The sequence below is a fragment of the Cyprinus carpio genome, chromosome B18 (assembly GCF_018340385.1).
Source record: "Cyprinus carpio isolate SPL01 chromosome B18, ASM1834038v1, whole genome shotgun sequence".
In the NCBI taxonomy this organism is placed as follows: Eukaryota; Metazoa; Chordata; class Actinopteri; order Cypriniformes; family Cyprinidae; genus Cyprinus; species Cyprinus carpio.
In genome coordinates this window covers 14,044,669-14,061,668 of record NC_056614.1, presented here as the reverse complement: position 1 = coordinate 14,061,668, position 17,000 = coordinate 14,044,669, and the positions used below count along the sequence as shown (strand labels likewise).

General features: G+C 34.7%; 2 protein-coding genes across 2 annotated transcripts in view; one reads left to right on the top strand and one right to left on the bottom strand.

Annotated features, from left to right (window-relative positions):
- Positions 1 to 453: 453 nt before the first annotated feature.
- Positions 454 to 8,142, top strand: tspan3a (tetraspanin 3a). The gene is made up of 7 exons (XM_042743946.1): positions 454 to 693; positions 2,820 to 3,011; positions 3,238 to 3,312; positions 4,695 to 4,796; positions 4,887 to 5,039; positions 5,129 to 5,212; positions 7,152 to 8,142. Exons 1-7 carry the CDS (start codon positions 628 to 630, stop codon positions 7,242 to 7,244), a joined length of 765 nt encoding a protein of 254 aa, XP_042599880.1. The 5' UTR covers positions 454 to 627; the 3' UTR covers positions 7,245 to 8,142.
- A 2,797-nt stretch (positions 8,143 to 10,939) lies between these two features.
- The window catches only part of pstpip1a (proline-serine-threonine phosphatase interacting protein 1a), a 14,921-nt gene continuing 8,860 nt past the window's right edge, over positions 10,940 to 17,000 (bottom strand). The window contains exons 8-15 of the mRNA XM_042743944.1: positions 16,634 to 16,679; positions 16,365 to 16,444; positions 15,824 to 15,922; positions 14,253 to 14,349; positions 14,000 to 14,087; positions 13,616 to 13,699; positions 12,811 to 12,922; positions 10,940 to 11,648 (exon numbers count right to left, since the gene is read on the bottom strand). Coding sequence (XP_042599878.1) covers positions 11,517 to 11,648; positions 12,811 to 12,922; positions 13,616 to 13,699; positions 14,000 to 14,087; positions 14,253 to 14,349; positions 15,824 to 15,922; positions 16,365 to 16,444; positions 16,634 to 16,679 — 738 coding nt within the window. The 3' untranslated portion in view covers positions 10,940 to 11,516. The remainder of the gene's footprint in view (positions 11,649 to 12,810; positions 12,923 to 13,615; positions 13,700 to 13,999; positions 14,088 to 14,252; positions 14,350 to 15,823; positions 15,923 to 16,364; positions 16,445 to 16,633; positions 16,680 to 17,000) is intronic.

The window sequence follows — 17,000 nt, the reverse complement described above, 5'->3', positions numbered from 1 at the left end:
TTAATGAGCTTCAGCCATGTGTTGTTTGTATGCATAGGATTTCCATTGATCTGATTGATTGTGATTATGCAATTCAATGATGTAACAGCAGGTGTCAGTAAAGAGATTACTTCGTTAAATCCCATTGTGTAACTATCTTGCATGTAAGCCTTTACTTTCTATATTTAATAAGTCGATGTTTTGAATAGCAGGAAAAGATGTCGTTTTTTGCATTACAAAAATACAAAATAAAGAATAGTTAGTATTTTATGAAGACAATGTGAGTGGTGCGTGCCGGTGCAAACCTTGTAATGCTTAATGCTTTGCTAAAGCCAGCGCTACTAATAAAAGTCTATTAAAAATATCAGGTCATCAAATATCTGTGTTTGCGTTTTTTTCTACGTCAAAATCATAGACTGTATAAAAACAGGTCAAAATCGAATTTTCACCAGTCACAATGTAGGCTTTCCGCTGCTTTGTGTCAGCGCCAGTGAGAGTTCGTCAGCTGGCCGCAGTGTGGCGCTGTTCGCGGATCAGACTCGAACACGGACAGCAGTGGTATGGCAGCCAGGAAACAGACAGCCATCTTATAATCCGCAGACAGTTTGTAATATTTGCAACTTAAACGGCTTTTTTCCCCATCTTTTAATGATGGGTCAGTGTGGAATTACGTCGTCTAAAACGGTTCTGGTGTTCCTGAACCTGATATTCTGGGTAAGTTAGAGGTATTTGGGGCAGAATTTAGGAGTGCGTCAGTGTTGTCAGATGGACACAGTCAGGTGTCGAGCAGCTGCATTATTACACGCACTCCTTTAAACCACTAATACGGTTATAAAACCTACTAAAAGCATGCCTATTTTGCTATATTTGGTATGCATATTGTGTTTATATTGCATTATTTAAAAAACCGCTCGTTGTTGTGTATTGCAGTGCTTGTTTACATATTTCCTGCAGTCTTAATAAGTCTACATTGATCACTGTAATGCCTAATAAACATTGATAGTGTAAGATTAGTGTTATTTATATGTCTTTTAGCCTTGAATATGCGTGCGTGAATTGGCAAGTCACCCTCATTGTTTTCCTGCGCTCCAGAGCAGGTTTAGTTGTATTGTTTTACATGTTAAACCTATTCCTCTGTCCTTAGGCAATTCCGTTTGGAAACTTTGTAATCATTATTAGGAAGGAGTTTTGAAGGATAAGACTAATAGCAGTTTCCTCAAAGGATTCAATCATCACAAAAAACAAAAACAAAGAACGCCTTTTTAAAAAGCAGTTCACAATGACTTTGCAATAGGATCAGATGTGAAACATTAGATTTTCTACAAGTGATTTCCTTTTAAATGCCCTGTAATATTGTTTTAATACAGTACATTCAAGTTTATAATAGTAGTTGTAATAATAATAATAATAAAGGTTTGGTAAATAAGAGTAATAAAAAATTATTTTCAGTTTATAATAGTAGTTGTAATAATAATAATAATAATAATAATAATAATAATAAAGGTTTGGTAAATAATAGTAATAAAAAATTATTTTCAGTTTATAATAGTAGTTGTAATAATAATAGTAATAAAGGTTTGGTAAATTAGAATATTTAAAAAAAAGTATTTTCATTTTATTAAGCTGATCGTATGTAATTATAATTTGATTTCATAAAATCCTAGCTTAAATCAATTAAATAGAATTATTTTGATGTTATAGATGTTATAAAGATTAAAACTTAATTTAATGTTAAAAATAAAAATCTTTGAAAGTCAATGTAGTCAATTCTTAGTTAAGGTATTTAGGTGAATTTAGACATCACAAGGATATATTATACAATATAAAATAAAATATTCAATTCAATTCAAGTTTATTCGTATAGCGCTTTTTACGATACAAATCATTGCAAAGCAACTTTACAGAAAATTAAGTTTCTACAATATTTAGTAGTAGCTTATCAGTGGTGACTGTCAGTTTATGTGCATACACATAAAATATTCTATACATAATTAAAAATTCACTTTGAGGATCTATAAAAGGGGGAAAAAACGGTTGTTTTTAGTAGGATTTAATTAATTGGCCAGAATGGCCACTAAACTGTGTGTGTGTGTGTACATATATTAGCAATATACTGTTATTTAAAAAAAAAAGAAAAGAAAAGATATTTATCCCTTGTTTTCAAATTTCAAACATTTAAATTTAAATAACACTTCCACAGCCAAAAACAAAATGGGGTTCGCACATTGGGTAAAACTGAACTGGGGCATTGGTGGCAAAGCTTCACATTTAAGTCCGAGCTGTTGGTTCTGTAGAAACACTACTCCACCCATCAGCTGGATTTTCTTGTCTGCGTTTGTTTGATTAATCTCTTTAATCTGGGACTGGATGAAGTTTAAAGTCTCCACCTGACAGATAAAGGTAGTATGACACTATCCGGTTCTTTTTTTAGGGATCAGGCTGCTTTATTAGATCTGTGTTCATCACGTCAGAGCCTGAGAGCTCTGCTAAACTGATTCATAAGAGGTTTTATGGTGCAGTTGTACGTGGGGAAGACTAACACCTTTTAAAACTAGTTTTTCCCACAATGCCTGGTGGTCCACGGAGGACCCAGAACACTTTTTATTCCCGTCTTATTTCCTTGTAAGATGACAATCATCCACATGTCTGTGTGTTGAGCTTTAATCTTGGCTGACGGTCAGCATATACTTGAAGACAAAGTGACATGAAGTTATGTTTGGTTCCAAATACTTATCCGTAGTTGCGTTTATCCTAAATTACTGCATTAAATCAATCCAGTAACCGGTCACATGTAACTCATATCTGCTTTCATATAACTAACCTCTGTTATCTCCTTATAGGCCGCTGCTGGCATTCTCTGCTATGTTGGAGCCTATGTGTTCATCACGTATGATGACTACGACCATTTCTTTGAGGATGTGTACACCCTGATCCCAGCCGTTGTCATTATCGCAGTCGGAGCGCTGTTGTTCATTATTGGACTCATTGGATGCTGCGCCACTATTCGAGAGAGCCGCTGCGGTCTTGCCACGGTTCGTGAACTCTTCAATTTCCAGCACTTGCTATTAGTGTTTGACAGTAAAGACATTTTAAATGTTACAAAATAAAAATAAAAATGTATGATGGTTTCCACAGGAATGTTAAGCAGCGCAGCTGTTTTCAACATTGATAATAAACAAGTTGAAATGGATAGTTAATCATTGTTCATATATCTTGAGCCCTGCTAAAACAACACTTCCTTGCATCTCTCGTTTGCAGTTTGTCATCATTCTTATGCTGGTGTTTGTAACTGAGGTGGTTGTGGTGGTTCTTGGCTATATTTACAGAGCAAAGGTGAGTCCCGCATTGAAAGGAAGTCAATATTTATAGAAATAGGAGTGCCTGCATCTCTTTTGTTTTTATATGAAAGCTCTTCTCACTTTGTGAACTCTTTCAGTTGTGTGCAACAATGTAATACCTGCCTTGTATTGTACTGTGCTGTTGTATAACAGTTCTGTATAGACTACAAAAATGTGTCTCCTGATGTCAGGGTCAGAAATTAATGGAGTACAAAATATCAACCAAAAGTGTCCTTTATATGAGTTTTATTATTATTATGTAGTTAAACAATATTAGACAGTTAGGAGTGCTGTTTTTTTTTTTTTTTTAATATCAGCACGATTGCAAATGTGATACTGATTTTATATTTCAACACACAAGAAGTTAAAGGGATAGTTCACCCAAAAATGAAAATTTGATGTTTATCTGCTTACCCCCAGTGCATCCAAGATGTGGGTGACTTTGTTTCTTCAGTAGAACACCAATTATGATTTTTAGCTCCAGTCGTTGCAGTCTCTCAGTCTATAATGCAATGCAAACATAACATAATATATAAAAAAAAAAAAAAAAAAACATGCACAGAAAAATCTAAATTAAACCCTGCGGCTCGTGACGATACATTGATGTGTAAAGACACAAAACGATCGGTCTGTGCAAGAAACTGAACAGTATTCATATCATTTTTTTACCTCTGATTCACGCAGTGTCCAAACTGTTAGAACTTCACAGCAGCCTGCATCATCTTCTTCTTGTTGCTTTATAACGGACCGCAGACTTATAAGTGCATTACCGCCACCTATAACACACTATCTACAATCTCAATTCAGAGTGTCAGTGGTCCACTTGAGAGATAGGTGGCGGTAATGCACTTATAAGTCTGCGATATATTTTGTGAAGTCTGTGATATATTTTTGTGAAAAAATAGTTCCAAAGAAAGCTACAGCAGAACCGTTGCATGTCTCAAAGCAACAAATGAATGATTCCACATTTGAAAGAATCAGTCAAGGGAACAATTCAATGACCCATTATTCATAAAGTGCAAAATTCTTGTTTCTTGAGTGAATCCGCTGTTTGAATGAATTTGTTGAATGAATTAACACTTGCCAACACCTAATGTTAGCTGTAGTTGAATTTTAAAGTATCATTTCATTTTTTAGCATTTTACACTTATATATTCGAAGTTTTATTTAGAAAAAGAATATTATTAAAGCATTCTGTAGTATTTTAATATTGCAGTTGAATTTCTTGTTTAAATATAAGAATCTGACTTAAAAGATAAGGTTTTAGAGAAATCGCCCTCATAAAGGAAAAACAGTCCCCTTTGATATCAATTTATGAGGGGAAATATTGACCCTTAATGAAATGCTAATTTGTGTCACTGGTGGATGTGTTTGTAGGTGGAAGACGAGGTTAATCATTCCATCCAGAAAGTGTATGATGAATACAACGGCACCAACACGGACGCTTCCAGCCGCGCTATTGACTATGTGCAGAGACAGGTGAGACTACTGAGATGTACAGAATGTTATCGTATTGCTATATTATTATATCCCAACCCTAATAATAAAAACACCATGATGTCTTTGAAGCTCCATTGCTGTGGCATCGCCAACTACTCAGACTGGAAGAACACGCGCTGGTTTAAGGAGTCCAGAAACAACAGTGTGCCACTGAGCTGCTGCAAACCCAACGTGAACAACTGCACCGGCTCCCTCTCCCGTCCCGGAGACCTCTACCCTGAGGTGAGAGACGTTTGAGAAATGTACGCTTGTAGCCGATGAAGCAAAGGAAGCCTGCATGGGATGTTAATTTATCTGTTGAATCATTTTAGGGATGTGAAGCCCTGGTTGTGAAGAAACTGAAAGAGATAATGATGTACGTCATCTGGGCCGCTCTGACGTTTGCTGCAATTCAGGTATGCTTTTCAGATTTTTTTAGTGCATAATGCATAAATCAAGATTTCCCAAATGGGGGTTTGTGAGTTGATGGAAAGATGAAAAAATGATTGCTAGTGCTGTGTGATAATTGTGATATAGCTTAGTGCTATTATGCAAAAAAGGAGGACATGGGGACACTATTTAGTGAAATAACTGTATAGGCTGCTGCACTGTGTCTCAGAGTGAAGCGTGGCACTGTGTTCACGTGAGCAGCTCATGATCCAGCGTATTCAATGTCTCAGTGCTTCTCGGATTACAGTAAATTCAGCCGACTTCATCTTGGCATGCTGTGCACTATTTAACATGCATTTGGGAATGTGTGCCAGATATAATTTATTTACACATTTGCATAATTTAGCAATATTTTTGTGGACTGATCATTTCGGCAATATTCCACCTAAATAAAAGCTTGAGGGTTTGAATGTTTAAGACATAAATTAGTATTTAATTTGTTTGGGTTTCTAAAACGTTTAATAAATTTAAAAAAAAAAAAAAAGATTAAATATTTTGTTTAATGACATGTCATGGAAGCTTTAACCCACATCAGAGAACCATGAATATGTGAATGTGGAGTTCAATTATTAAAATATTAATTTTTCAGGGGGTACTTTAAGTAAATATTTTACGTTGGCTGGGGTTCGACTGAGAAGAAGGTTTGGGAACCCCTGGTTTAGGCTATGAATCAACAGTGCAGAGCTTGTCCAGCAGCTTCGGTGTGTTCCTCTTTTGTTCCCGTCAGACAGAGCTCTGGGACTGCAGCACTCGGGCAGCGTCAGTATGTGCTTTTATTGCCCTATAGCTGCTGAATCACAGACTTTGACATTCATACGGTTCCAAATACCCTCTGGGGCGTGACGGCAAATAAGACAGCGTCTTGGCAAGCCCAGCACATGCCCATGACTTGCACATGGTAACTGACTCAGTCTGCCTGAATTAACGAGCAAGAACCGGGGCAGTAGGTTAGGTTGTTCTTGGCAAACTTGCATGAATTACACCAGATGTTTTTCCTTTTCTGAATTTACTGATTAATAAAGGCAATTTGAAATAACGGCTATTGTATATGCCGGTAATGTGCATTTCCTGCCACAGTCCACTTTTTTTTATCATCTGTTGAAGATATTGAAATGGAGATATTTTAATTTTTTTTTTTTTTTTTTTTTTTTTTTTTTTACTTTTGTGCTCACCAAGGCTGCATTTATTTGATTAAGTATACAGTAAAACAGTGATGTTGTTAAATATCATTATTTAATAATATATGATATAGATGTTTTCAATTGTATAATACATTTTAAAAAGTAATTTATTCCTGTGATGGCAAATTACTGGAACCATTACCCCAGTCTTCAGTATCACATGATCCTTCAGAAATTATTCCAATATGCTGATTTCATGCTAAAAAAAACATTCCTTATTATTATCAATGTTAAACAGTTGTGATTATTACTTTTGTGGAAACCATTTTTGTTTTCATGATTCTTTGATTAATAGAAAATTTTCAAAAACTGCATTTATTTGAAATAGGATTTTTTTTGTGTGTCTATAATGTAAATTCTGATCAAGTCAATGTTTTCTTGCTAATTCAAAAAAAAATTAAAAAATTTAAAGAAACTTTTGAAAGGTAGTGTATGTTAATGTAACTTTTCCAACCATCTGACTCTAATAATTTCACTACACTATTCAATATATTCTTTAGCAAATCTCAACTCTTCATATTATTTATTGTAAGGTTGCGATGGCAAAAATCACATTTACTTTTTAGTGTTTACTTTATTTAAACAGAAATAATGTCGAAATTTAATATCAGCAATTTATCACTATCAACCAGAATTGTAGTATGTATTCTTACCATGTACTAGTGCAGATGTTTGTCTCATATCTGTAAGTTTTAAATGAAGTCAAACTTTACTTTTCCTCCAGATGCTGGGAATGCTGTGCGCTTGTGTGGTGCTGTGTCGCAGAAGCCGAGACCCGGCCTACGAGCTTCTCATCACCGGAGGGACGTATGCATGAAAAAACCTAGCAGACAGACTCTCTTTTTTCATGCACACACACAAACACACACATACACACACTGGGCTCAGGGTTCTGTCGGTGTGAGGCGGCACACTGGATATGCCCTAATTTATCTCTCTTTCTACACACCTTACACAGGGTTTGCTCACACATTGCACTGGTGATGGGTGAAACAAAGCGCATACTATTTATTTATACAGTGCACTTCACTGAAAACGACTGCGTTTTAATATAAACCTTTGTTTTTCTCTCAAAGGCATCGGGCCAGACTGCAAAATGGCAGACAGCCAGTTTTTAATCCCGTTAAGAATACTTTAACACAATAAAAGTTAACAATTTCTCTTCCTTGTCTTTATTATATGGATTGGAAGATGCAGATATTGTATGGAATAATATGTGGAATGTATGCTTTCCTCATTTGTTAGTTTGCACTATGTGTACGGTTTAGTTATACATTACAAATACCGAGATGGTAAATGGTTGGGATGGGGAAATGCTTTGATGCGAGAGGATCGACTCGTGGTACCGCTGTCTCAGATGTCACCCATCACCAGTGTGAGAGACAGGTCTGGATTGACCACACAAGAGTGCTTGGCATTGTGGGTCCAATCGTACAGCTAAATGTTCAAAATGGAGTTCACACGTAAAGTGGAAAGAGGTTTGGGGGATGCTCTGGATGCACTACCTACCATTTACTTAACTCTTATTTTCTTTTCCTCCTTTTTCCATTGCTTACAGTGTAAACATTACTAGTCTATTGATATATAGAGTTTAAAGTTAGTTTGGATAACATGTAGGTATGTCAGACAGGGTCAACAGTGTATTATTTTAGGGAGGAAAAATGGTGAAATAAGCTTGTAATTTTCGATCTTAAAATAAATGTTTCATAAGTTGACACCTGTTGTTTCATTTCTTTGATGCGAATAAATTATTGGCTTGTATGCCATGGCTGCAAAATTAAAAATTATATAAAAAAAACTGTAATATTTTTAAGTACAGTTTAAAGTAACTGTTTCCTATTTTGATGTTTTATTCCTAATTTATTACTGTGTTGATAAAGATAAACCATTTTGCAGTCATTAGTCCAGTCCGAGACACTTCGTTGTGCTGCTTTATTTTTGTGAAACCCAAGATACATTTTTTTGAATAGGAAGATGAACAAAAAGATCAAAAGAACAGCATTTATAAAAAAAAAAAAAAGTCTTTACTGTCACTTTCAATCAGTCGAGCTCATCCGTGTAAAATAACAGTATTAATTTCTTAAAATAAAATAAAAAAACCCTTTTGGAAAAATCACCTTAAAGGGATACTCCACTCCAAAATGAAAATTTTGTCATGAATCACTTACCCCCATGTCGTTCCAAACCCGTAAAAGCTCTGTTCGCCTTCGGAACACAATTTAAGATATTTTGGATGAAAACAGGGAGGCTTGTGACTGTCCCAAAGACTGCCAAATAAATAACAGTGTCAAAGTCCAGGAAAGTATGAAAAGCATCATCAGAATACTCCATCTGCCATCAGTGGTTCGACCGTAACCTTATGAAGTGACGACATTACTTTTTGTATGTGAATAAAAAAAAAAAAAAAGACTTTATTTAACAATTTGTCTCCTTTGTGTCACTCCACATCAGCGTAGCGCCATTTTGGGGAATATCAAGCAAGGTACACTCTTCTGTGTCAACTGCAACACAAGGATACGTTTTCTATGTATATTTACGCTTTGATTTGAAAGAAAACAGCGCATCCTTGTGGCGCGGCTGACACAGAAGAGCGTAAGCTGCCTGCATACAGCTCATATTCTCCAAAATGGCACTACGCTGATTTGGAGAGACACAGAGGAGACAAACTGTTGAATAAAGTCTTTTTTTTTTTTTTTTTTTCGTACAAAAAGTATTGTTGTCACTTCATAACATTACGGTTGAATCACTGATGGCAGATGGACTATTCTATTGATGCTTTTCATACTTTTATGGACCTTGACACTGTTATTTACTTGGCAGTCTATGGAACAGTCACAAGCCTCCCGGTTTTCATCCAAAATATCTTACATTGTGTTCTGAAGAAGAACAAAGCTTTTACGGGTTTGGAACAACATGGTGTTAAGTGATTCATGACAAAATTTTAATTTTGGGGTAGAGTATTCCTTTAAATTGTGGTAGACTTTAAACACTAAAATGCCCATTCATCACAGCACACCTGGTAATTGTTGTTAAAAGCTAAAGAAAGAAGTGCTTCTGAACAAAACTCATCTTTTTTGCATTTCAGAAACCAGTCATTTGTACTCTGTAATGTAACATCTTGGAGCACAACTATATCATTCATGACTGAATGAGCAATTCCATGGTGCACAAAGCACTCAAAAGATGTCAAAGATGCCTTGTCTGGGGTCTTTCTTCAGTCAGGCGACCTAAACACTTGATAGTGTAGAGCAGGGTCAAAGTTCAGTCCTTTCCCAGGGAGGGGGATGTGTCCCATCTGCTTACTGTGTTGGTCATGCGAAGTAACATACCATCACACATTATCTAGAGGGGGAGTTTGATCGCTGTGTTCTTGGATCCATTAATAACAGCACAACATCTGCAAGCTCTAATGGCAGGTTATTAATAGTAGAAAGCTGAAATGCAATTAATGAGCCTGTCATGTGGGTTTCCCCTCTATCCTTATACTGTACTTACTATAACTGAGCAGGACCTGACAGTGCTGAAACACGATCTGTGCAAGAGAGCAATGTGAAACCTTTATAACAAATACTTGATAAAGAGTTAGCAGGGTGTGGGTTTGCTGACTGATTTACGTGCTGAAAGAAATGCTTGTACTATGATTACTATACTACCAACTTTTGAATATTTAAGAGGATAGCTCACCCAAAAATTCTAATTTTGTCACCATTTACTCACCCTTATGTCGTTCCAAACCTGTTCTTATGTTGAACATAGAAGATATTTTGAAGAATGCTGTATCATAGTATTTCTTTCCCTATATGGAAGTCAATGGGGACCAACAACTGTTTGATTACCAGCATTCTTCAAAATATCTTCTTTTATGTTCAGCATAAGAAAAAAAAACGTGTACAGGTTTGGAACGACATGGGGGCCAATGTAAATGATGGCAAAAATTTAATTTTTGGGTGAGCTATTCTTTTAAATCTCAATTCTGAGTTAAGAAACTCTAAACTGTGAATCAGCAATTGCAAAAAAAGAAATCAGAAATTCTGAGATGTAAACTCTGAAATACATAAAACACATTTTAAAATGATTTAAAATAGAAAATGATTTGAATGGTTTTATTTAAAAACAATTAGAATACTTTAAAATGTAATAATATTTCCCAATATTAGTTTTTTTTTTTTTTTTACTGTATCTTTGATCAAATAAATCATTAAAATTTCTTTATTCAAAAATTGTTTGGACTCCAAACTATTGCACTGTAGTGTATTTTAAGCTTCCTAATTTCTTAATATGTTGCAGACCGTAAGTGATTTCTAAACATTTATGATAAATCAACTATGGTAAGTTGAATACCGTGACTGAGAAATGTTTGGAAAAGTTTGTGGATTGTTCCCTTGGCCTTTTGGAAACTTGATACGTGAGGACAAGAAAAATCGGGTCATTCTGTTTAAACTTTAAAATGTTTGTCTTAGGTAAGTTTCTCTTAACCAGCCGCCTGAGTCAAAAAGTATTACAGCCACAGTATTCAAACCATTACTCAACTTCCATTCAGTCAACGGCAACATGATGCAATGATCATTACACAGCTTTTATTTTATGCAGTCCAAGTGATAAATGCAAAATGCTCAACCTAGAGCTCTATTATAGATGATATAATTTTAAAAATTATAGATGACCTCACTTTTGTTTCATTGATTACCTTTCCAAAAAGATGAAAATTTGGAATTCTGTTTGTGTTCACCAAAATCTGTGCATTGTCATGGTCTTCGCATGAACTAAATCATGGCAAGTCCGTAGTGGCTACTCATTGTGTTATACATTCTTACGTTTTTCATTCACAATAAATAACTTTTATAATAAATATAAATCTCTATCTCGACAATAATGATAGTCGCGTATAATTATCAGTTTTTAATATACACATTAACCTGTTTCTATGTTCCATACAGATTTTCAGTACGGATGTGCTACTGCTTAAATGCTTTTAGCAAACAGAAATCATCCTCTGAGACACTTTTATAGGGAGTGCCCTTAATAACTCTGCTATTAGAGGGCGTTTAAGGACATGGAGAGCCTTTCCAGTGTGCGCTAGACTCTTGATTCATATCTTGGCCAAGTAGGAGCCTGGCACCAGCCCAGTCTGGCCGTCCCTCTCCACCGTCCACCAGCCGTCTCCTCCCTGTTCCACCACGAGCAGCACTTCCCCCACAGAGATGGAGAGCTCATCAGGGCCCTGCACGCACAACAGTCTCTCATCAGACTGCATTAAACATTTCCGCAACATCCAAAAAATGATAGAAACCGGTTTCTGTACTTAGTTAAGAGCCACAGTAAAAAACAAATTGGCATTTTTGAATAAACACTGAAATTTTAATACTGACTTACACTTTTTTTTTCTTGAAAATATAGAGTTCTAAAGGGATGACTAAATTTGGCCTTTAAAATATTCTGTATGTGCATCTTTAAAGTTATCTATAGGGCCCTATTTTAAACGATCTTGAAAACGCAGTGTCAAAGCGCGAAGCGCAAGTAAATTTGTGGGCGGGTCTCGGCGCTGGTTGCTATTTTCCCGGCGGATAAAATGGCTCTTGCGCCCGGCGCAAATCTAAAATGGGTTTGTCTGAAGTACTTCATATTCATAGGTGTGGTTTGGGCCGTGAAAGTAAACCATCAGAGCGTCATCCAACATTCCCTTTAAAAGCAGTGCGCAAGTTCCATTATGGATTGCTATTTTCTTATTTACCAGGCGTACGCCAGGAGCGGTTCACAGCCGAGGAGACTGATGATGTCTTGCCACTATTGGGCAAACAGGTCTGATCCTTAATTACTACAATTAGCCTGAATAATTTGTAAGCTAGATTTATGCCTATTTTTTCACATCTTCGTGGCACACCACAATGATTTGCCGTCATCTCATGTTTAATATTTTTTTAGTGTAACAATTTATGATTTTGCAAAAATAAACTGTTGCATCTGGTAATTACATAGCAAAGTGTATGCGCGTTACATTATGGTCAGCATGCGCCCTTAAAATAGCATAACGAACAACGCGCAACGCGCCACTGACTTTAGACTAGGTTTTTTCTGGTCAGTGGCGCAATTGTTTTAATAACAGCAAAATAGCACCAGGATTGTTTGCGCCGGAAACACGCCTCCTTTTTTGCGCTGGATGCCCAGGGAGCGCAAGTTATTCAAGCGACGTGCTTCTGTGGAAAAAGCGCGCTTTGCGCGGGTGCAAAAGTAGGAATGACACATGCGTCGTGTACAAAGTCATTGCATCCTATTTTACCCTATCGTCTGTAGTGAATGCATATTCTTAATATTCTCCTGTAAAGTCATTATAATCATTTCCATCCTTTTTTTTTTTTCTTTTTCATTTAATTAGACTAATGTACCTGAGCAACATAGTCATACAGAGCCTGGTATGTGCTGCTTTGAGAGCCAACACTGTTTGAAGTTGCTTGAGGAAATACAGGAATGGAGACACATAAACTCAAACTTAAACTAAAAAAAATAAAAATAAAAAAAGTAGATCAATGATATAATACATATACAGTATAATATATATTAAACTAAACTTCAAAAAGTGAAAATAAAAAAAGAGAAAAGTTGCACAGGCAATTAACTGAAATAAAAGAAGTTTATGTACTAAAATTACTAAAACTGAAATAAAAATAAAGCTATATAGAAATATTTGGTAATGCTTTACAAAAACAAAAGAAAAAATTCTCAAAGCATGTATTATTCCTTCTTTATAAGCATTTAAAATTCATTATTTAAAAACAAAATTTGTATCTGTTAATACTGCACCTGAGCTAACATAAACTAACAATAAACAGTATTTTTATTAAGATGAATAAATATGGTAACAAATGAATTGGTCTCTGTTCATTTTAACATTATCTAAAGGGAGCTTATTGTAAAGAGTTGGAATGTAAACACTACTGAGGCAAAAATGACAGAAAACAAATAAAAGCTAATTCATAATATTAATAAATACTATGATAGTATATAAATAACACTAGTACTCAAATACTTTTACATTCAAGTGGTTACACTAGAGGGGAAAAAGTAAACAAAAAAATCTTTAATGAAATTAAACAGTGGACTGAAGTGCCCTCTGGTGGTGGCAAAAATAGAAGAAAGAAAGAAAGAAAGAAAGTGCTGCCTAAAATTGTCATTATGTTATTGTAATAGGTACCTGATGGAGGTGCTGATGGCTGAACACAATCATTATTAGTCCTAGAACCAACAGCACAGTTGCCTTGCAAGAGATTTGAAAACCTTTTCAAAAGAAAAAGAAAAAAGACTGCATACAAAGGGAGGAAAAACCAGCACATTAAAAGACGGAAGAAATTTTAGACATTTTATATCAAGCCACAAATTCACAAGTTCAGTATCACAGCTCAGCCTGCATGTCTCTTTGTGAGATATATCTGCTGACACCTTTAAGACTAATGAACCAGTATTTCTGATAGAAAGCATGTTAAAACCAGCTACTATGGCTTACATTTTCCATTGTTTTCTGTCTTTTCAGCATGGCAAATATACATGAACATACAGACCCAGCAGTGGAAAACACACCTCTTCATCACGCCTCCTCCAAAGCGTGCGATGCCATTGCTGTCCGTTGTTGGTTCTTTATCATAATAGTTTTCAAACACAATGGGCGCTACAGACATAGACGGATAATGTAATTAAGCAAAGACACAACAGCACTTTTCTTAATCATCACATGATATGGTTATTGAACTAGCCCACATCATGATAACGACTTGTGATTATTGGCAACGTTTAATATAAAAACCCAATGGAAATAATATAGAAATGCACTGACCTGCACAAGTGGTACCAGTGCTTTTCGTCTGGATGAAACCGTTGATGTCTTCCGTGATGTCACACATTTCTAGCACTTTCCTCACCTCCTCATAACACTGCATAAAAATTATCACTAATTTGACAATATGGCCAGTGCTTTATTTCTCAGTTAGAGACCACAAATGAAAATGCTTCCACATTTAATACTAAAATGAAAGATAGCAAAACCTGATAGTTTTCCACAGAACATCAAAGTTTCAAGCGAAGCTCACAAGAGCAATGACAAGTTTGCTTACATTCATATAATTAATATAAAGAATAACACATCCCACTTATTTTATGTCATTTTAAGTCAAGACGCAACAGGCGAATAGAGAAAAATATCAGATATCATATTTGTGATTACTTAATCACAATACATGAAGACAATTCATTTGCATTACAACTTTTCTAAAAATGCTGTTTAAATATGCAAATGATGCAGTATTATAATGTACACTAATTTGCATAATGTCCAGAACAGGTCCAAAATTCTTGTTGACATACTGTATTAAAGTTAAAGGTTTTTAATTGAATATTTTGAATAAAAAATGCATTTAATCATCTTTTTAGGATATATATATATATATCAGTGATACTTAAATTACACTGATCTGTGTTGTGAAGATTTTTACAAAGTTTGTTCATTTATAATCGTCCAATAATTTAAATATTCATTTATAATATATATCTATCTATATATATATATATATATACCAGGACGATTATAAATGAACAAACTTTGTAAAAATCTTCACAACACAGATCAGTGTAATTTAAGTATCACTGATACTATCATAGTTAAATATTATATTTTAGTATACTATTATAGGTTATTTGTATTTTGAGTTATTTTATTTTATATATTCTGTTTTCATTTTTAGTTGAAGTTTTAGTCATTTTGTTGATTGTTACATATACACATACTATATATATATATATATATATATATATATTGTTATATATATATATATATATATTGTTTTAAAAATTTACTTTTAGTAATTTAGTCCATTAAGTTACACTAAATTAAAATAAGAAATGAAGTAAAAGCTGAAATAAAAGAATTTCATTATTTTATTTCAAATAATGAAAATGCTTTCTAATGGTATTAATTGTAATTTTAAATTCAGTTGTAGTTAAGATAACCCTGATGTTAGTATATAATATAAAAATCAGGGTTATCTTATACTAAAATATATAAAAGTGGAAAGTTTAGTGTATAGTATGTAAGTGCTACTCATTTCTGGCATTAGAGTGGCATGAAAAAAAATCCTAATTTTCAGCAAACAGCCTTTATAAATATATGTTGTAGATTGAAATCTAAAGACGCTGATAGATTACAGGTAACAAAATAAACACTTAAATATGAATTTTGGATGTTTTTTTCCCCCACTAGTCTGAAAGAAGACATGTTAAAAAACTGACCACTGCATGAAAAACAATGGTTGTATCTTTAAACATGTCCATATTTCCACTGTATGTACTCTTAATGTTATCCGCTGTAACTATCAATGTGAGCTATAAAAAGCTTCATCAGGTAATACTGACCTCATCATCTTTGACGCATTGCATGGAGAAGTGGTTACAATGGACCCAAATAGCATTTCTTAAAATGTTAATCCGATCATCTTCCTGCTGCTGGAAAACCTGGAGAAATTCACAGAATTCAGCTCAACATCATGCTATAAAAACATCTATGTGCTCATAATATGAAAGCCCATGAATTAGTCAACTTATTATTATTAATGTGCATGCAGTGGACAGACGCAGAAGGTAATCAATAGGATGACACAGGCTGAGCTAACTCACCATACAAGCTATTAAATACAGTAAATGGTGATATAGCCAAGCCTTTGTCAAACTGTTAGTGACAAATAGGACGATCAGAATTGACGTTACTGATGTACTTGTTAAATGAGCCGAAAGTGAGCCTCTTTTGCAGTTGAGTTGTGTTTGTGGTACATATGGGTAAAACATAGAGAAAAGGGGAAGTTCATTTTTAGTGTGTTCTGCGTGGTTCACAGCTTCAGCAGAGAGATAGAGCTATTTCCGAAGGCCAGCAAACAGATAGGCGAGTGTGTTTTTATACCTCACATGTGCACTCGTGCGTGGTCTCCCATTCCTGACGAATCTTATCCAGCTGCTCTATGTTTGACATGTACTGTTTCTCTGTGAATCAAGAACAAGCATCAGCCTTGTAGCATTAAATATCTTGTTTGGAACAATTTGAATTGTGCATGTTAAACAATATTTGCATCACTGTTTTTTTTTTTTTTTTTTTTTTTGGTTCGGATGTACTGATTGCTAATTTTTGCATTGCAACCAGATGCTGCTATGTGTGAAAACGAAGCATATTACCTGCATCTGTTGCTGCGTCCCTGCACTGTTTTGCCTTGTTTTGTGTCTGTTTTGGCATAGAGCACAAAATAGATTTCATTATAGTTAGCAAAATTATTTTATCTTTACACAGAGATTGGTAGGTCTCTTAGTAAAATCAGTTGACTTTAGCCATCTTTGTTACATTTACATTTAGTCATTTAGCAGACAATTTTATCCAAAGCAACTTACAAATGAGGAAAATGGAAGCAATCAAAATCAACAAAAGAGCAATGATATGCAAGTGCTAGAAGTCTCAGTTAGCTTAATGCAGCACACATAGCAAGGGTTTTTAAAAAATATAATAAAAAAAAAAAAAAAAATACGATTGAAAATTAGAGGCCTTTTT